Genomic DNA, 21877 nt, shown 5'->3' with positions numbered 1-21877 from the left:
TTCAGTTCATCTTGATTTCCAGACTCAATGTCCGTTAGAAAGAAAACATACAACAACCAACAAAAAATTACATACAATTGTCATACAGACAATTATGCCAATACTTTCTTATAGGTGGGGACTGATATTGCACCACACTTTGCCTATAGGGTTTGACAACAGCATAATAATAGCATTCTGTGAATTATCCAGCCGACAAATAAATGTATACATAAAATATCTCATTAAAGCCATAAAGGTTTTTACTCTTGACATACAACATTGATAACTTGCACTGCTCCACCTCGTTTTTTATATATATATAATCCTCATACAATCATTGTAGGCAACCTGAAGCTTACCCTACACATAGGTTTAGGTGTAGGGTAAGCTTCAGGTCTTTCTGCATTTTTACATTTTCAAAACACATCACTTGGTATTATTTATAAGGTGTTTTCCTCATGGGGGCCAAAACATACCCCCAAAGGGACGATTTGGCTGGTCCTCACGATGTAGGTGATCTCAGGTTTTTCTATCCTTGTAATAAACCTGTACACACACACACACACACACACACACACACACACACACACACACACACACACACACACACACACCAAGAACATGTAGACCTAGCTACTCAGGTGAGAATTAATGAAATTAAAGTCATCATAATCTGCAACCTATGTAATGTTCACCTCGGTACTATTCCACAAGCAAGTGCTGAATTTTCAATACTATTCTCCCAAAACTCATCGAAAAAGGTTTTTTTTTTTTTTTGTTGGTTTTTTTTTTTTTTGTTGTTTTTTGTTGTTGTTTTTTTCCAGAAAATGTTTTAATTTAATCAGATTTGGTACACTCGGTGTTAAATAGCCTACAACGCCTAATTATATTTAGGTACTTTGGTTAGAAATAGACATTTCCCACCCAACAGTCAATCATTTTTTAATTAATGTCTTCTAAATACCTGTAATATTTTATTTTTATTTTATATTGATTTTTTTGCACGAACGCGCTATAGTGTTTTTTTTTTGTTTTTTTTTCACGGTTGTGGCAACCACAGTTCGAGACTACGTCGTGCCTACGTCATTTTCAAGCGCCAACGAACACTCGCGTAGACAACAATCGTAAAGCAAGAGGCTTGTTTTGGATCGTTCCTGATGTAAAATGAGTGAAACATCTTTTTCGTTGGGTCTCCAGGAGCGCATGCAGCGTTTGCAGGAGCTCACAGACTTCACAGAGAGTTGTCAAGCCGAACTCAGGGATTTGTTTGACTCGCTGGAATGGAGTCAGGGATTAGATACACATGCAGTTCAGGTAACGTCAACAGCCAAACACAAAACTATAAAGAGAATGCAGTGAATGGATATGTGATACTTTGTAGCCTTTGTAGCCTTTGTGTTAATGACCCTGGATCTAGTTTATATCCGCTTACCATAGTACCAAAAATACCACACACTACTGACTACTGTCATTTCTATTAATGCAAATTAACAATAAACTATTAGGAAGTGTTTTTTTATTTTTTTTTATCTAACGTTAAATCTTAAAAATTATTATTACATAATCACTTACTACTCGTAAAAAAATCCAATTTAAACAATCTTCATTCTTAGAGGGATAGTTCACCCAATAATGTAAATTCTGCCATCATTTATTCACCCTCAAATTGTTCCAAACATGTATGAATTTATTTCTTCCTCTGAACACAAAAGAAGATATTCTGAAGAATATGGATAACCAAACAGTTGATGGGCCACATTGACTTCCATAGTATGAGAAAAAAAAGAAAAAAAATTCAATGGGGCCCCATCAAGAGTTTGGTTAGAATATCTTCTTTTGTGTTCAGAGGAAGAAATAAATTCATACATGTTTGGAACAATTTGAGGGTGAATAAATGATGGCAGAATTTACATTTTTGGGGTGAACTATTCATGTAATACTTCACATAGTTTAATAGATACAGACGGAGAGTATGGTTACTATGGTAACATTTTGTACGGGTAAATGGCACCTGCTTTACCTCTCTTGGGCTTAAATCGTTTTTTAAATACCTGTATTGTCTTCTGATTACCAGATGGAAGTGTGTCCATTCAATCCAAACCACACTGTACCGCGGGACAGGATGGAGAAACACAAAGCCGCCTGTCAGCTCAGTCAGCTGGGATACTCTAAAGAAGAGCAGGTGAATAATGAACCACATTAAGTACCGTGTCAGCAAAAAGTCTTGTGATTGACTTAATCTCATATTGGAAAATATGAACAGGAAATTTGATGGTGGGTTTTTTTCCTGTCATTTGTTTTCAGGCTGAAATGTTTGATCCTTCAGTGTACTATGAGAAAGCTAACATTCCGTCCATTACCATGGGTGAGTTTTTGGACTTTGTGAAAGACATACTATTCAACTTTAAGGTTTTTAAAGAGCTTTGCAAGGCTGTGAAGTTGTGTGATGTTGACTGATATCACTTTCAGACGTTGACACATTTCACCAAGTAATTCTGCAGACCCGGGTAAATGCTCCTTGTGTGAGCTCGACAGGAATCCACACACAAAGTAAGTGTTTAGATAGCCAGTTCCTTTCTCTAGACAGTGATTTGGTCATTTCAGAACTTATCAGGATAATAAGCAATATAGCACATTTAAAATTGTGTGTGACAGAATGTGTGTATTAATGATATCCATGTCTTTATTTATTTTTCCAAATATTTTCAACATTTATCTGTGTTCTTTGTTTTGTTTTTCCCCATTAACAGGGGTGAGTATTAAAGGAAGTCTGGTCTAGACAATTTTCCACTCATACTTGCTGTATCCTTTGGCTCAATATCCTTTTAAAGGCTTGGTCCTTAATATTGCTTGATAGAAGATTTTAATTTATTTCACTCCGGTACACATTAGCTAAACACTCATAAATGACATAAGACCGAGAAATGCAGAAATCTATAGGTCCATTTGTCCCATTACGTGTTGGGAGTGTTTTTCTGACTCGCTAGTTCTGCACTGGATTTCCTTTTTGCAGACTGGTCATTTAAAATGTTATTTGGAAACGCGCGCCTGAAATAAACACACTTTGATAATGCATCTTCAGAATCAATGTTATTTGTTTGAATCATTTACTAATAATTGTGATTTGTGTAAAATCTGTTTTATTTTTTTTGCAGGTGACACATCTACAGATCTCCCTGGCATACCTCAGAATCATAAGCGCGCATTATGTGACCTCACTGTGGCAGAACGATTGGCCGTCCATGATCATGTGTTACAAGAAGCCAGTCAGCAGAGTGCAAAGAGAGAATCCAACAACGAGGATCTTTATGTAGACCTTGTTGCAAAGCTTAAAAAAGGTACTTGAATTCACAGACCCGTCAAGTTCTATCACCATTGATCCGGAGTCAAATTAAGGGGAAATATTTGCTTCATTTTCACATATTCAAGGTCACACATTTACATTTACACGTTTATTTTAAAGGGTTAATTCACTTAATAAATGAAAGTTCTGTCATCATCCTCATTTCATTTCAAACCCATAACACTTGCATTCATCTTTGGAACACAAATGAAGATATAAAAAAAAAAAAAAAAATCTGAGATTTCTGTCCCTCCAAATCTCAGAAGCATCAAGTGTAAGTTTAAGCATTTCATAGAATAAATTCTCAGTCTGATTAATAATGGCAGTTACCTATAAAATGACAGCCAGCAAATACATAGTATCTGTAAAGATGTCATAACAGAGTAATAATTGGCTGGGCCTCACTGAACCCAGAGGTGGAGCTGCACCACAAGACCTACTCAGCCCTAAGTCAGAGCTACACCATGGAGCCCACTGAGCCCTGAGGTGGAGCTGCATCACAGGGCCCAACTGCAGCTGATTCGTTTAAGTTGCTCCAAACTTGGAGAAAATCTCATCATTGCCTCCACTTTTAAAGGCTTCAGTACCAAGTCCATATAATTTCTATTTTTTTGTGTGGTTTTTTTTTTTACCTGTGTGCAAATTTCACTATACTGAGTACCAATTACTTGATAATATCTGGTTGATAAAGTAAAGAATGATGTTTTGTCTGAAATCCATTCTATAGGAGATAAACAGAGTGGGCCGAAGTCTCATCTGGAGGTCTTGGCTGAGATGAGGGACTACAGGAGGCGCAGACAGTCTTACAGAGCGAAAAACGTTCACATCACCAAGAAGTCTTACACAGAGGTCTGTGATTTGAGTTTTTGCTTTTGGGGGATGTAATCTACTTACCCACAAAACACTTTTTAGTTTAATGTCACTATGCATGTTCTCACTGTAGATTGTCTTTGCTTTGAATTTAAATAGTCTTCTCACAGTGAATGGCTTGAGAGCCATAGAGAATATTCTGCATAATTGTATGCCTTTTCCTACCTTTTCCAGGTGATCCGCGAGGTTATTGACATCCACTCTGAAGAACTAGGCAGGATTTGGCAGGAAGTGAAGGATGAGGAGTCCAAAGCATCACAGCAGTCGTCCCACAGGTCACATGTCTGATTTCTGTACACCAAATCTCTTTCCTCCCTGACAGAAGTAGCACAGATTGACTGATATTGATTTTTTATGTTGGTTTTTGGTTACAGAGGGTCATATGAGAAAGGCCGCTCCGCATCCGTTGAGTCACGGGAGTCTCGTATCAGCTCCCGAGATGAGCATGGGCATAAACAGCACCGCAAACGCAAGCGCAGTCGAGAGAGAAAACACAAGAGCAAGAGGTAATGTTAACACTAACACTGACCTAAACAACACGAAAGGATCTGAATACTAATCAGAACTTAACTTATCCATCAGTCCATCATTCTAAAATTCTTGTTGTGTATTTTAAAAGTTCAGCATGAATACAAACTCAATGTTTGTGATGGACTGACTATATTATTCGCTCCTTTTGTTTTGTCCTCAGAGATTCACACTCTCCAGATGTGGAGAGACATCACAAGAAAAAGAAGAAGAAAAATAAATCTTGAAATTTGAGTTACTTTCATATCTGTATTGTTCTCTTTAATGTTTTTAGTTGGATGATATGCTACAATAAAACGTGAATAAAAAATTATCAAATATTTGTTTGTGCATTTCCTGCATTTTTAACGTCCATGCCATGATAGATCTTCATATACACTATGGTTCAAAAGTTTGAGGTCTGTACTTTTTTTTTTTATTAATTTTTTAAAAGAAATCTCTTGTTCACCAAGGCTGCTTTTATTTGACCAAAAATTCAGTAAAACCATAATAGTGCACAATATTAGTACAATTTCAATTTCTCTTATTATATTTTAATATGTAATTTATTCCTGTAAATAAAGCAATTACTCCAGTCTTCAGTATCCTTCAGAAATTATTTGAAAATATGCTGATTTGGTGGTCAAGAAACCTTAATATTTTTATGGTAACTGTGATGGATGTTTTTCAGGGTTCTTTGATAAATAGAAAATTATGAGTGATGTAGCTGTGTAATTCAAGAAAGCTCTGCATTTTTACTAAGCTGGTGCACACGATCTTCCTAATTTGTTTTAACCTGCTTTTTATTCAACCTTTAGCTGTTCATTGGATATTTCCAGCCCCACTTTCTGTTGTTAAAAGAGAATAACCTCCCGAAATGAACTTCTAACAGAGAAATCTGTTACATCAATGGCACATTTTTCCAAGGAGGTCAAAAGGTCATTAAAACTCACAAAGTCACAGCTTGCAATTCAGCTTTATTGATTATAGTAGTGAACCATGTATATTACATAAAAATTGAATGTAATAAATTCTAAATGATTAATGTTATAGAGTAAAAAATAGTGATATCTCTCTGATAGGAGGATTCTTTTTACAGTGCCTTGATTCCTCACTACTCTCTGTGCAGTGGAGGAGTGTGTTTGTTTGAGGAAGGCTCAGGTATTTCTCACCCAGATGAGGAGAGTTGGGAGCCTGGGAGATTCTGGTGAGGGACCATGAGGTCTGTTCATCTGTCTCAGCATCGCAGGCAAGGAGGGAGAATGCTTTGAGGACCACTGCAGCTCCTCATTGAAACAGTGCTCTCTGCGTTCTCTAAAAAAGCCCTTCACTGAGCTAATCCAAGGGATCAGAGCTCCGTGTCCGTAAAGCACCTGGAAACCATGGGAGACTCCAGGGTGAAGGTAAGATGCAGGATGAGGTACTAAAATCTTGGGGGAATTCCGAGGGGAATCATACTCGTTTGAGAGATGCGAAGCAGATTTCTCATACGCTTTCTTTATGCTTATTCAGATGTTCAGATCATATGCATTGGTAGTTTTGTTAGGTTCATATTGGTTGGTTTCAAGGACAGTTTTTGGGTCGCTGAAATCAAATTGTGGGTCGCTGAGGAGAATTCATTTTGACGATGCTTTCATCCTATGCACTGTTTATAAGTCCATTTTACGTTTTTTTGTTATAATCTAACTATCATGTTTATCTAAGACTGTCAAATGGTATTTGGCTACAGGCTACAGAAACTTTTATGGGTCTTTACGAAATGTATAGTTTGTTTTATATTCCTTAATGTGTGCCATGAACAACCTATTATTTTGGTTACATGACCAATTAGACCAGTATAACTCATGATACATTAATACTCTGATTTTAGTACAATTATGTAGTAGTAGTTAAAGGCCAGTTCCAGATTTTAAGCTTAAGGCTGATGAAAACGTGTGCGTATCACCCGTAAAGCACCTCACTGTCCCAGAGGGCCTGTGAGTTGGTGAGGAACCCAATGTTTCAGCCCTATGAGCCATTAGCTCTGCTACGTCACTCTTTCAGGTTTTGGAGAATTAGAAGAAATTAGACCGATATGCAAATTAGACCGAAAATGCATCTTTTTAAAACTGATGAGCCTTTTTAGAAAATGAGCCTTAATAGAAAAAAAAAATTATTCTCAAAAGGAAAAAAATATTGCATTTAGTCCCTGGGTTAATGTGAGGTCAAATGAGTTGAATATACACTACCATTCAAAATAATCCATTCTAATATGCTGATTTGGTGCTCAAGAAACTATTTAATTAATTTATTTATTTGTATCATTATCAATGTTGAAAACAGTTGTGCAGCTTAATATGATATTGCTTTTTTTTCAGTATTATTTGATGATTAGAAGGTTAAAAAGAACAGCAACTATTAGGAAAATATAATATTTTATTCAATTTCATCTGAATAAAAAACGTAATAAACTGAAAACCAAACTTTTAAAAGGTTGTGTAAAATTAAGCTATAAACTTTACAATTTTGCCTGTAACTTAATCTCGTTGGCTATCTGCCATTTAACAAGTGACCTGAAAAAAAAGTCGGTTGCATTGTTGGAAAGGTCAAAGGTCACATGCTGTGTACAGTATGCCGAGAGAGAGAGAGAGAGAGAGAGAGAGAGAGAGAGAGAGATTTTACAGACTGTACTGGAATGTGAGAGCAGCATGAGAACTTTAATGCAGTGCAGCATTCTAGAGGACCTGATTGAAATCACACACAGACCATCAATTTTACATTTACATGTACTGTATGTTCTTGGCTAAATATTTTACTCTTTAAACAGCTATTACTTGAGCATGCAACTGACAAAAAATACTTTTTAAACTGATACTGACAGGTCTAACATGTTATACAAATCTAGATATCAATTTCATGTCTGTACTTTTCTGGTAATTTTGTGAGGTGATTTTCTAGGGAGTTTTGAACATGTGCTACTCTGTTTAACAATGACCACTAGAGGGAGTTCAGATATACAACATCATTTGAGCTCTTCCTAAAATATACCCAGTTGCTGTTCGTTTATTTGAGGGATCTCACATCTATCTTTAGCCATTTTCCTCCATTTTTATTTATTTTTTTATTTTATTTTTTTTTTTGTAAACGATTCTGTCTGCATGGTTTAATAACTACGATTATTTGGGCGGGAAAATATAAGAAACAAATAATTTGGTGTAATGTTAAACAACTGATAAACTGTTTTTATAATTTTTTTTATGCATAGTTGATAAGTTGGTCTTGATTTATTTAAAATCATTAAATCATTTATTATTATTATTATTATTTATTGTTTTTAAACATGTTCCATGACCTCACTAGTGACATTTGAGCTAGTCACATGAGGAAGTGCAAAAGAGGAAGAGGGGTAATTTAAGCACAGAGGCCTTTAAAAACGATCAGCTTCAGTTACTGCATATATCCATTTGTTCCAGCAAAAGGACAAAAGGCACCCGAAGTCATGTAAATTAAAATTCCTATTAGCAAAGTGGAAGCACCACTTGTAAATAAGGTGATAGTGGCAATGAAAACCCCCAGTTTGCTCAAATTACAACTAAAAAGACATTGTTCATTGTAAAATCATTGTTCTATGTAAATAGATCATCATTATTTCTAATGAAGTTTGTAAATCCTTTTGTAACGCTACATTTAATACATTGTTATTATATATTTTTTCAATAAATCATATTATTTAGATTTGCCACCATGATGTGTACTGTAACCTGTTCCTATGCATTTGTTTGATTTGTTGGTGTATTGTCAGGTATTGGCTGTGTTCCTGTTGTGTGTCCTGCACACTCAGGCCCAGCAAGATTATTCTGGTCTACAATCAGGTGAGACAACATCACCACCAACATGCTTACATCTGTATAACTATGTATAAATAGCCAATAAAACATTAAAATGGCAGATTATTTTCTCTCTCTTTTACAATCACAGGAGAAGAACACATGTATGAAGGCTCCTTAGTCGATCGATATGACGGACATTCTGGATACACTGACAGGGGTAAATAAGATGTTACTGTTCATACTACTACTACTACTATACTACAAAAAAGAAAAAAAGAAATAAAACCTCAGAAGCTGTGTTGTATTTTCTCATTTTATTTTGATATTCACGTTTCAACAACATTCAACCCTCTTCTGTAAGTTGAACATTAATTACTGGTGTTGCAATATAATACAAATTTATGAAAAGCGATACATTTCATAATTGATCAAATCTCTCAAACTGGATATATAAATCTCCATATAAATATACTGTATTATATTATATTTGACCAAACAACCCAGGTATTATATTAATAATATACTGTATATAATGGTAACACTTTACAATAAGGTCCATGAGTTAATGATTGTATTAACTATCATTAACTAACAATGATCAGAAACATGTTATGTGGGTGTGTGGAGATGAACCCAATTGCAGACAGTAGTCACAGCAACACAGTTTATTGTACAAATAACAGGAAAAACAAAGCCCACGAGGGGGCAAAACAAGACAGGATTACAGGTGACTAAACTAGACTATGACTCTGACAATTAACTAGACAATAAACTAACAGCAAAAACAGAACTTTCTTCAGACAATATTCTCGACAGGATACTCACAAGGTTTCACAATGAATAACACACAAAGTTAGACAATGTACCGACACAGGACAGAAAACATGAGGCGATTAAATAGGGAGAAATTAATGAGGGAAACGGGTGACACAGGTGAAGCAATAATGACAAAACGAGGATAACAAGGGGGCGGGACTAGGTGACGAGACAACACAAGCACATGGCCCAAACAAATGGCCATGTGCTTGCACATAAAACATGGGCCTGTCATGATCCTGCCTCAAGACCAGGGAAAATCAGAGACAGGAAGGCAGGATCATGACAAAACATCTGTTAAATGTTTAAATTAACTTTGACCGAGATTAATTAATGCTTTAGAAGTATTTTTTTTTCATTGTTAGTTCATGTAGTTTACTAAAACCTTATTGTAGTGTTTAAATTAAATTAGATAAAAACATTTGATATACATTTTAGACTATTAGTCACCATAATGTGTTTTATATCAATATATTCAGGAGCAGGAGCAATGAGTGCCTCAGTGTCTTGTCTCTGCTTCCTCAGTTAAGTATCCCGCAGAGTCCAAACGCAGCAATGAAGGCGAGCACTCTGCATCTGGCTTCGACCCCTATGCGCCTGCAGCCACCGTGGTCACCATGATCACTGAGGAAACATACCCGTATGCCACAGTCGTGGAATCTTTTGATTATGCCAAAGAGGATAAAACCTTAATAACACAGGTGCCATATGGAGGAGACGCTGAGCTGGGGCAGGAGAGACCCACTGAATGCGACTGTGAAGCAGGAGAGCCGGGATTCGGAGGCTTCGCTGGACCCAAGGTTGATTATTGCCATGCCTTTAAATGTTATAGTTCGCTGTCTTTTAAAGTATAATGCATTCTTCAATTTGATTATGTTTGCTTATAGGGTTCTAGGGGTCTTCAAGGCAAACAGGGGTTACCTGGGGTCCAAGGAAGGGAGGTAAGAGCAAAACATCCGATTTTAATGTTTGTAGTGTTATGTAACTAGTGTGAAAGTGTAAGCGACCAAACTGGATGTCATCTTATAAGGGTTACAAAGGTACCAAAGGAGTTAGAGGAAAAGGAGGAGACACTGGTCCTGAGGTGAGTAACACAGTAACACTTGTTGAATTTGCATCCTGTTCATACCACGAGGTTTTCAAAGAACTGGCTCACCTTAATGTTATTTGCCTTATGCTTAGGGTGACTCTGGGCCTGATGGAGAGGATGGTGCATCTGGTTTCTTTGGTGCAATTGTGAGCCAAGACTTTACTATTACCTACATTATTTTGTGTTTAAGTGCTAATTACGGAAGAGTCTCTGATACGTAGTTTTCTTGCCCTTCTTCATAGGGCCTTCCCGGGTTACCAGGGGACCCAGGTGAAACTGGACTATCTGGATTCAAGGTAATGCACTGTAAAAAGGAATAAGTAGAGAACTTGTGGAAATGCATTGTCTCAAATTTCAGAAACAAATTATTTTGTCTGCAGTTTTAAAGAGAAAATACTCCGCAATAGTGTTGACTGATGAGTAAATTAAAAACACCACGTAGCAATATAAACAACATTAAAGTCTTGATTTTCACCACAGGGGGACTTTAAGAAATGTCCCTGTTTTACTCATTTCTGGCTTAATTTGACAATTTAATTAGCAAATAAAACAGTTTTTTTAATGTTCAGAATCTTATTCAAATGAATATAATTGTCACCATTGTTGTGTTTTGCACTGATGCCACAAGAAGGGCATTAATGCAATATTTAATTATATTTACCTCATTAATAGTTTAATGTTCCAAAATAGTATGATGTTTATAATAGTTCATATTGAAGTTAGATAATTGTGATTTCTTGTAATACCATTGAACTTATAAAAAAGAGACGTATGGTAAATTAAAAGAAGTTCCAAGTGCCCAACCAAAGAGAACACTAATGACCATAATGCTGACTTCAAAACCATTTTAGTGAATCAGCATCATTGAAGTCAACTTCTATGATGTTCTCTCAACATTTTCAGTTGTATTGACAATTTAACGACATTAAAGATGAGAATGTATCTTAACATGGGTTTTCTGAGTAACAAAGGCATAGTATGCAAATAGATTGCTAGATTTTTACGTTAAGTAAACTAAAAAGTTAAGTAAACTAAAAAGTGTTGGTAAGAACATTTATTAGATCTCACTTAAAAAAACAAACAAAAGGACTTCAGGTCATGAGTGGAAAAGAGTTATAATTCTTGGTTAAATAGCAGAGCTATACTGTTATATTATATGTATACAAGGTTTATCCAGAATGATATTCAATGCAATTTAAAATTATTTCATTTAGTTATTATAGACATTATTATATTATTTAGATATTATGACTTGTGATTGAAATTGAGTTTATTTGTGCCTTCCAGGGTAATTTCGGAATAGAGGGTCCTCGTGGAGGAGTGGGTCTCTCTGGAAAGACTGTGAGCAACATAGCATCTTCAGTAACACATCACAACCAGGGTTTCCTCTCCAGATTACTTCAAATATTTTTCATTATCAGTGATCATCACATAGCTGATAGTGATAATGATAACAACTGAATATATAGGGAGATCACACAGCTGAGACGGTCTAGCCCTCCATTTTAGAAGTCAAAGCACAGTCAACACAAAGCTAACACATCTTGTTATCATATATTAGATTCCTAACATAATCCAGATTTCTCTATGAAATTAATCAGAGATAATATTTTTCTGACTGACTTACAGGGTCCTCTTGGCCCAAAAGGTAAATCTGGAAAACCAGGAGGTAAAGGTGTTAAGGTAGGTCACTTTACTCTTTTACAAATGATATATGGTGTACTTGCTGAAATATAGAGACCAGAAGGTGAGCAGAAGGTTGCTGGTTCAAGGCCTGTAAGAAGCATGTCAACAGATCCACATGGAATTTGCATCTTCAGAACTCTGCAGAAAGATTTGCATATTTACAAGGAATTTTAAAAAACATTTTTCACTTTTTGTATTTATTTATTTTGATTATTTGATCATGATTTCAAGCTACAAATAAGAGTAAATGAAAGAAAAAGGAAATTGAAATGAAATGAAATGAAATGAAAGTTGCTCACGGCAGTCGTTTCAATGCTGGGGTATGTGAGGTGACAGAGAGGGTACGCAAACAAAATGCTGAGTTTTTCCTTTCATTTAATTCTGGCCGACCTTAAAATAACATTAAAACCAAGCATGTGTTTCTAACAGGCAAAATGCCACATCTAGTGTAAAAGTGGGTAAATGGTAGTACCGTAAAAGGTCAAATACATGACATCCAATCAAATTACCTCATATTTTGCTTTCAAAACTTACTGACTTAAGACTCAAACTCTCTTCGATAGAAAAACATACCTGTGTGAATTCTTGTTCTTATAATGTTGATAATATATTATACAAGCATAAATGCATTTTCTTTCCAAACATCCACACAATTGCAAATGTGACATTGATTTTATACATTTCAACAAACAAAAATGCAATATTAAGTGACGTACATTGTAAACAGTATTGTCAATATTGTTTCCTCTATTTTGCAATGAAATAATAGTTCCAATGAAAGCCACAGCAGAACTTTTGTGCATCTCCAACACACAGCTGTGTTTCATTAGAGAATGAATATGTGGTTTTGAATGAATCGGGTCAATGATTCAATGACTCATTGATAAATATAGCCACTTGCTTTGTTACTGAATAAATGACTCGATGACTTACTCATTAAGACATACTGTATATAGTCATATAGTTCACTTGAATGAGTGAATGAAATGAGTGAGTGAATTCGGACACTGTAAGTGTGCCGGAAGGGCTGCCGCTTTTGCATAGTTTCTGCTTACTGTTTAATAATCATTAAAAACTTAGCAAACTGGCAGCTCCTGTAGTAAGATGAAAAGATTTATCTTGAACAAACTATGTATAAACCTTAATTAAGCCATTTAATAATCAATTAAAAAGGCAGTTTTACCTGTATGATGTTGCGCTGTAACCGCATTGGACCAGAGGTTTGGAAAATGGATGGATGGATTATTAAGCTGCAGACGCCATCTTCTAGTCAGATGCGAGAATTCATTCTGCACACAACTCTCACAGTGCATTGTGGGTATTCTTTGGCCGTTGAGCATATATGTACACTCGTTATTGCGATACATTGTGGAATGGATTGAGTGCACTTGATAACGTCCACTATGGTTTCGGACACCTCTACAAATGGCTGTCCTCTCAAATAGTGCCCTATTTAAGGGCATTAAACAGTGTGCAAATGCATCTAGATGCAGCCTGTGCCACTGCAGTGCAAAAATGGCACTTAATTTGATTGAAATGATTTATTTATTTAAATGTATTGCTTTATTCATTATATTAATAATTCAATTTCAGAATTTGACAAAACATGCTACATTTAATAGGGTTAGAAAAACTTTGTCTTTGTAAAAAATGCACCACTGCTCTAGGGGGACAGTCCCTTCAAAAAGGTTATGCTACAATTCAACTTATTTTGATATGCTGTTAAGTCAAATGTATGTGCTTCCCTTTTCTGGTTAAATGTCATGTGTCATGAGTTTCATTTCCCATGGGGCGTGTGGGGGAGTTTTCCGTTCGGTTTGTTTTTCTGTGTGTTTATTTTTCTTAACTATTTTTTTGCAATTGATATATCAACTGTGGAACTACAGTACTGTATATGTGGGTAGTTGACATGACCTTTCAAGCAAACACAGTAGGGTATTTCAGTCTGTCATGCTATACTGGTGTACAAAACTCAGCTTCAATCCTGAACAAATGCAACTGATCCAGCTAATCAAGTCCTTCATGAATATTTGAAAAGTACAGGTATGTGTGTTGGAGCAGATTTGGGACTAAACTCTACAGGACTGTGGCTCTCCAGGAACCCCGATTTAAAAACATTGATATTTAATACAACAAGTCCATCTTTATTGTCAGCTTCTCATGTAACATAACTAATACATTTCCAGTTGAGTTTTGATCTGTCCAGACTTGTATTGAGTCTCTCCATCTCTCAACAGGGTTCCATTGGTAAAACAGGAAAACAGGGTCCTGAGGGACGACAGGGACTGAAGGTTGATACCAAGACTTATGGGCATATCTAAGTCATAGACTAGTCATTAGTTTGACACACTTTATTACACCTATAATTATTGCTGCTGACTAAACCTTCATTTCCTCTTTGCATCATCAGGGTCAGATTGGAGCACCTGGATTCTCAGGAGACCATGGAGAGCAGGGTTACTTGGTGACAAAATACTCACAACCTTTCTCTTTCTCACATTTAGAAAAATCCCTGTTGTAATCTCAATATACTACTATTTTTCATCATGTTATAAGGGTTATACAGGAGTTCCCGGAGACCGTGGGGTGACAGGACCAAAGGTTTGTTTTCATAAAAAGGCTTATGATGGTTATCAGACAGTAACTATGAGAGAGATTAGCTCAGTGGAATTATCCCTTGTCTTGTCTAGGTTTGCATATATACTCACAATGTTCTATAAGTAAACACTTCATAATTTGACAATTCCAACTAAAAGCTTTTCCTTGAATCAGCACTTGGTGAATGACTTTTGGTATTACAGTAGGCGCATTTCTCTTTCCATCTGCTATCATCTTCAGGGTGCTAAAGGTACAGGTGGCTTGCCAGGAAGTGACGGAGAGCCAGGAGAGGATGTGAGTAGCAAACTGTTACTGATGCAAGTGCCATTGTCAATATGGAAAAAACTTCCTGAAGTATTCTTTTTCTGAACTAATATTAATAAATATAGCTGCAAGCAGCAATTATAGAAATATGCAAAACCATTGCATTTACAGCTTTGGATCTTTTTTTTTGTCATTTTGTAATTAAAATGACGGCCAAGTTTTTCACATTGGCACACCAATGTCATAATGGACTATGATAGCAACTGAGACAAAGACACTGCATGTCAATTTTGAAGTCAATCAGACCAACGGTACTGTAGTTAGAGGTAATTTCATTTTTGTTCAATTATAGTGCCACCAAGAGTGCCTTCATACATAAGCATGTCAAATGTGATGAAAATATCTCATTTCGTTTAGGAGTTACAGACATTTATATTAATGAGCGCATAAAAAATGACCAACGCTTACTATCAAAATTTTGACATTTGTCCAGTTACTTCTATCTTTGTTTCCGATTTTCCTATGGTAGTTTCATCTCGATCGGACTAACGTTTCGAAGATATTTGCGAAAGTTATCTAAACACTAAATTACAATGTTGCACAAGACATAAGGCGAAACGTAGAATGTTTGGTATCGTTGGACTCGGCAAGGATTCAGGAATCTAAGGAGATGACTCCTGTGAAGTCAACCAAATCCAAAGTTATAAGCATGTGAATATTTGATTTTACCACTAGGTGGCACTGGCTCGAAACTTCTCAGGCTCCGTCAGAGCATTGTGCCGATGACCCATACAGAGTTTCGTAACGTAATATGCTAATGTTTTCATAAAATACAGCATTTTACTACAAAATTCAAAATGGCCGACGCCCCAAAATGATCGATATGGGAAATCTGTATATCATTCAACTCGGCATGCCGCCCCGAATCTAACGAGACAACTTTATTTTGGGGCAAACTGTTCAGAAGTAATAAGCAAAAAAGTAAAAAAAATAAATCATATCTCCTGACCAGTAGGTGGTACTGTGCCAAAACTCAGCATGTAGCCTCAAGTCTTTAACGCTAAAGCGTTGCAGAGATATAGCCTTGCGCCAAATTTGGGATGCTCTACATTAATTTAATTTGCGTGTAATTCGAAAACGGTTGGGTTTATCAAAAAGCTTTTAATAAATTTTTGCCAGCATGTTCTGAAGATGATCTGATTCGATTTTCATGAAAATCGGACTGACCGTCTAGGAGGAGTTCGAAAAATTTGTTTTTTAAGAAAATTCAAAATGGCGGAAAAATTTTCATGACAGAAATGCCATCATAGGTTGCAACTTGTAATCAATTGCATCGAATAGTTGAGAGCCAAAGAATCAGAGGAAATGTTTCTAGCTCTTACGGTTCAAAAGTTATTAGCATAAACACAAGTGAAAATTTGGAAAGTTGGTGGCGCTTGAGGGTTTGAGTTAAAGACTATGGTGACAGTTCAGACTGTCCTCTATTAGAGTTTAGTATCAGTATTGATACATGTCTATTAGTATCACAAATTTTTACCATACCGTTCTATGGGCTGCCATAGACTTCCAGAGCGGAAGAAGAAGAAATGGAAGATGAAGAAGAACGCCAATGGAGACAATAGCACCTTCGGTACTTGGCTCCTCCTAATAATAATAATAATAATAATATATCTTCCAGGGTCCTCTAGGTGTTCCAGGAGTTGAGGGGGTGCCTGGGTCTTTTGGACCCAAGGTAAGAGAAAATACAATACACACACACACACACACACACACACACACACACACACACACATATATATATATATATATATAGTTATAATTAAATCAAAGATTATAGGAGTAGAAAATACTATTTCATTTTTCTACTTAAAAATGTCATAATTCAGTTTCCACAATCCGCTTGCTATTTCTTTGTAAAGAATAAGGAATTTTTTATTTTTTGGGGCAAAAAAGTTTGTAAATTTCCGTCTTCCTCTTTTCCTCAGGGTTTGAAAGGTGATCGTGGTCTGAGGGGGCCACCGGGAAGAGTAGGAAGTGTGGTAAGATAGAATTTTGGCGATATTACACTTCTCATATATTTCAAATGCGCGTGACACAATCAGAAACCACACAAGGTTAACCTGTTGATTTACATGTGATCTCTTCTAGATCAAAACAAAAGCCAGATTATTATTCTGTGGGAGAACACCATATAAATTGGAAATCACCAGAAATCTGCTAGATTATCTTGTTATTGTTGGTTTAACAGTAATCCAGCGGGGAATGTCCCTAGACAGTCCCGAGACCGAAAGTGAAACTAGGTTCTATTTTTACCTTTCAGCAGTTTCATTACAGTGTAGGCGTCCGGATTTCCCCTAAAAAAAATTTCCTAAAGGAAATGAGCATGTACAGTACTATGCATAGTGTAGTCTAGACATGTAGTTAAGTCTACATCATAAAAGGCAATCAAAGATTACTCATTTACAGTATATGTGACTAACACAATTATTCTTCAAGCAGAACTGTAAACATTGCTCAATACTGTTTTGCAATATCAAGAAGACTTTTTTCTTTATTTTCTTTCCATAGGGTCCACAAGGAGACAGTGGGGATGCAGGAGTTCCGGGGAAACCCGGGCCAAAAGGCTTGCCTGGTCCCACAGTATGCAACTAATTTTAGTTTAATTTTTAGTTTATTTATTAACCTGTCTATTAATCAAATGCTTAGTTTGTTGTTCTGATCTACAGGGTGCCAAAGGGGAAACAGGCCCAGATGGTGAGAAGGTAATATAAAAAGTATTTAACATCAGTATAATATTAGCCACAACCTTTTTATAGGCATTAGATAAAATGATGGTGTCACCATTAAAATGATCTATTTGGTTATATGAATTGATTTTATTGAATTCATGACTCTCTCAGGGGACACAAGGACGAAAAGGAGGGAAGGGTGCTAAAGCAGATAAGGTACCAGCCATCACAGTTCCTCTTCCTGTTTCCATTATGCTAGCCACAGTTTTTTTTTATTTTAACCACAATTTCGTCATTGTTTTAGGGGGAAGCTGGATCTCGTGGTGACAAAGGCCAGGTTTGTCATCATTGAGTGAAACTATTTTACGTCAGAGCCGTGGAACAGTGGTAGTCCACAAGCTCATGACGTACAAGGATGCAGGTTTGAATCCGGACTACACTGTTTCTCCACAGTATTTCTCCTCACTTTTCATTGTCCTAGTTAATAAAAGACAAAAATTCCAAGAATAATAATAGTTTTAAAATGTTTTAAATATATATAATTTTATATAATGTTTTTTTTTTTAATTTTCTTATAAAACGGTAATAGTGTGAAATATTATTACAATTTAAAATAACTGTTTTCTGTTTTAAAATGTAATTTATTTCTGTGATCAAAGCAAAATTTTCAGCATCATTACTCCAGTCTTCAGTGTCACATGATCCTTCAGAAATCATTTTAAATATGCTGATTTTGTGCTAAAGAAACATTTCCTATTATATCAATGTTGAAACAGTAGCTTAATATTTTTGCGGAAACATGATGCATTTTTTTCAGGATTCTTTGATGAATAGAAAGTTCAAAATAATAGAACTTATTTTAAATCGATTTTTTCTTCTTCTTTTTTTCACAATTTAAAAACTTTTAGTGTCACTTTTGATCAATTTATTGTAGTAAAAAGTAAAAACAAATCCTGTTGTTTATTACAAGTAAAAGTTTATTTTTATGTGTAGAGTGGAGTGAAGGGTCGTTTTGGCCGCGATGGGCTTGGTGGTCCTATTGGACCTCCGGGTCTTCCAGGTCCCAGAGGAGAAGGAGGACCTAGCGGAGACCAGGGAGGGAAAGGACAGACTGGGCCGAAAGGAGAGCCAGGTGAACATGTGAGTATCATCGTGATTTTTATGAGAATTAAATTAATTTTGGGTGTATGAAAGAGTTTTAGGCCAGAACGCAGAAAACATTTGTACAACTCGCTCTGTGCAGGGTCCAGGACTGACGGATGAGCAGATATTGCAGCTGTGTCAAGGTGTGGTTACTGCTCAGATCTCCCAGTATGCTGCATCTATACGTGCCAAATGCGTACAGGGCTGTCCCATCAACAACCGTACCCTCATCGGACCCCCAGGTGTCACAGGACCCACAGGAAGTTCAGGAAATACCGTGAGCTGATATACGAGTTGCCACAAACCTGTCATATAAAAGCACTCTTACTTTTTAACACAGTGTATTTCATTCAGGGTAAAGCAGGAAAGGCAGGTGCTAAAGGAGAAAGAGGCCCCCAAGGCATGAAAGGTCTAGAGGGCCAGAAAGGAGCTCCAGGGGGCAGAGGTACTGTGCCGACATCACTATTAAAAGTTTTAACTTAACAAAAAAGCTGTTTATGCATACAGATGAGCTCACTGTGTTTTTCTAAAGGTACAAAAGGTCAGAAAGGACAGAGAGGTGATGCTGGCAAAGGTCTTCCTGGGCATGATGGTCACCAAGGCCTAAGAGGTAATTTTGGGGAGTTTTCACACCTGGTTCACTTAGAAGGTTTGTTTTGGAGACTGGGCGTTTTCACCCTTGGTTCAGTTCATATAGGTGTATATGAATACGGCAATCACGCTCGGATCCACACCAAATAAAGCAGGTTTAGACCACCTTGTTCAGGGGATCTCAGAACTATTGGTGTTGATTCGAGTGTGATTGATATGTTCATAAAAGGCTAACCAAACTGGGGGCAAAACAAGTGTCAGTGGTTTTGTTGAAAACTCTGGAGCAGTTTGGTTGTGCTGAGAAAGCAATCCGACCTGAAGGACCAATGTATAAACACTGAAAAGCCAAAAATATTATGACCACTCACACAGGTGAAGCGAAAAATGCTGATCATACCCTAACAAAATGACATTGATTAGATGGTGATGGAGACAGGAGAAATGGGCAGGGGTAAAGACCTGAGAGACTTTGACAAGGGCCAAAATGTTATGGCCAGACGAATGGGTCAGAGCATCTCTGAAACGGCAAGGCCTGTGGGTTGCTCCCGGTCAGCAGTGGTGAGAATTTACCAACAGTGGCCTAGAGGGACAAACCACAACCCAGCAACAGGGTGTTGGGCGCCCAAGGCTCATTGATGCGTGAGGGCAACAAAGGCTATCCCGTCTGGTCTGAACCGACTGAAGGTCTGCTGTGGCACAAGTCACATAACATTTTAATGATGGTTATGGGAGGAATGTGTCACATCACAGTGCATCGCACCCTGTTGCATATGGTGCTGCGTAGCAGCAGACTGGTCCGAGGGATGACCACTGTCCACTGTTGAAAGCGTCTACAATGGGTCCACAAGTGTGGGAACTGGACAAGATGCAGGAAGATGACAGTTGGTGGGTGAAGTGTGATGCTCTGGGCAATGTTCTGCCAGGTAACCGTGGGTCCGGCCATTCATGTGGACATCAATATGACACTTGCCACCTATCTGAATGTTGTTAACTTAGGTACATTCCTTTATGGCAATGGTATTCCCTGATTGCAATAGCCTCTTTCAGCAGAATAATGCACACTTCCACATTGTACAGGAATGGCTTGAGGAACATGAGTTCAAGGTGTTTCCCTGGCCTCCAAATTCCCCAAATCTCAATCTGATTGAGCATCTTTAGGATGTGCTGAAGCATCAAGTCCAATCCACTGCAGCTCCACCTCAAAACTTACGGGACTTGAAGGATCTGTTGCTAATGTCTTGATGCCAGATACCACAGGACACCTTCAGAGGTCTAGTAGAATCCATGGTTCGGCAAGTCTGCTCTGTTCTGTTGGGACACAAAGGACCAGCAGCATTAGACAGGTGGTCATAATGCTTTGCCTCATTGGTGTCATGTACACTTTGGTACTCTTTGAAATGTTGCCTTGCAAATGCAAACCAAAACATTGTTCCTTAAACGATCTACAGGTCTGAAATCTCCCTCAATGACTGTGGATTGGATGTAGTTACAGTAACTCTGGTGTATCTCCCCAGGACTGCCAGGCCATCCAGCAGAACCTAAAGATGGCATTGAGGGCCCACAAGGACCTCGTGGGTTTCCTGGGCGTGTGGGTCAGCCTGGCATGGCTGGTGGTGCAGGAATACCTGGCGTGTGCGAGGCGCGAGACTGCAGCATTCATGCACCTGTAGTGCGCAAAGAGATGGGATTGGTCAAAGGGCCCGTCAGCCAGGCCTGAGAACAGGGAGGATTGTGATTGACCTGGGACAGAAGGGCCTTTCTAGCAGAGACCATGAATATTGTGCTGTTTGGGTGCAGACTGGAGTCAAGACAGACTGAAGTCAAAACCTGGAGATCAAGAGTCTCATTTATAAAATGTTGCGTAGAAACCGTCCTACATTTGATCTTACGATCATTTCTCAAAAGTGTGTACGTGTGATTTAGACAAAAAGAGTTCTCTGACGTCTGCTCAGACCCTGACGTAGCGCTAAGCACTTTTCCACATCAAAGACCATTTCTATATAAATGAACGTTGGCATGGATTTTAGCGTACACACACTCGAAGATCAAATCTGTGCGTACGCACGTTTTATAAATGAGGCCCCAAGTCTCTACGGGTTTTGTTTTACTAATTTGATTCTTTGAAGTCGTCAGATGAAACTACACAAATGAATACTGCCTGCACTTTCATTTCATTCATCAACAATGTTTTGGTTTCATTATGTATACAGTACAGACATGTAAATAATTGTGTAAAGCATCTTAAATATACATCTTCTGTGTCCTGAAATATCATGTTATATTTTCTCTAAAAACAAGCCTTAAATTATTTAGAGACAATGCAGTTCTTTTGCCCAGTAGTTTCAGGGAAATATTTATTTCCCTTTTGATGCATTAAGTTGAATTAAAGATACATTTTTTGTAAACTGTGTATGATTGTGTGTCATGACTATAGTGTAACCACAACATT

The 21877-nt window shown here is 37.2% G+C and overlaps 2 protein-coding genes across 2 annotated transcripts; both read left to right on the top strand.

The window, feature by feature from the left end:
- The first annotated feature begins 1060 nt into the window (after positions 1-1060).
- snrnp48 (small nuclear ribonucleoprotein 48 (U11/U12)) lies at positions 1061-5043 on the top strand. Its single transcript, XM_082149361.1, has 9 exons — positions 1061-1296; positions 2057-2164; positions 2287-2347; positions 2452-2532; positions 3138-3320; positions 4053-4174; positions 4370-4470; positions 4570-4701; positions 4887-5043. The coding sequence occupies exons 1-9, from the start codon at positions 1147-1149 to the stop codon at positions 4948-4950; spliced, it is 1002 nt and encodes a 333-aa protein (XP_082005487.1). The 5' UTR covers positions 1061-1146; the 3' UTR covers positions 4951-5043.
- A 116-nt stretch (positions 5044-5159) lies between these two features.
- On the top strand, positions 5160-21833 carry LOC309483469 (uncharacterized protein). Its single transcript, XM_082149336.1, has 26 exons — positions 5160-5640; positions 5802-6105; positions 8484-8553; positions 8660-8728; positions 9853-10127; positions 10215-10268; positions 10358-10411; positions 10510-10563; positions 10660-10713; positions 11705-11758; positions 12047-12100; positions 14341-14394; positions 14514-14567; positions 14660-14704; positions 14942-14995; positions 16644-16697; positions 16951-17004; positions 17534-17605; positions 17692-17727; positions 17866-17910; positions 17999-18031; positions 18688-18834; positions 18938-19114; positions 19192-19282; positions 19370-19447; positions 20943-21833. Exons 2-26 carry the CDS (start codon positions 6085-6087, stop codon positions 21143-21145), a joined length of 1956 nt encoding a protein of 651 aa, XP_082005462.1. The 5' UTR covers positions 5160-5640; positions 5802-6084; the 3' UTR covers positions 21146-21833.
- The last annotated feature ends 44 nt before the right edge of the window (positions 21834-21877 follow it).

Source organism: Leuciscus leuciscus (assembly GCF_965113295.1).
Source record: "Leuciscus leuciscus genome assembly, chromosome: 20".
NCBI lineage: Eukaryota > Metazoa > Chordata > Actinopteri > Cypriniformes > Leuciscidae > Leuciscus > Leuciscus leuciscus.
The sequence above is the reverse complement of the archived record's forward strand: the minus strand, read 5'-3'. Positions and strand labels throughout refer to the sequence as shown.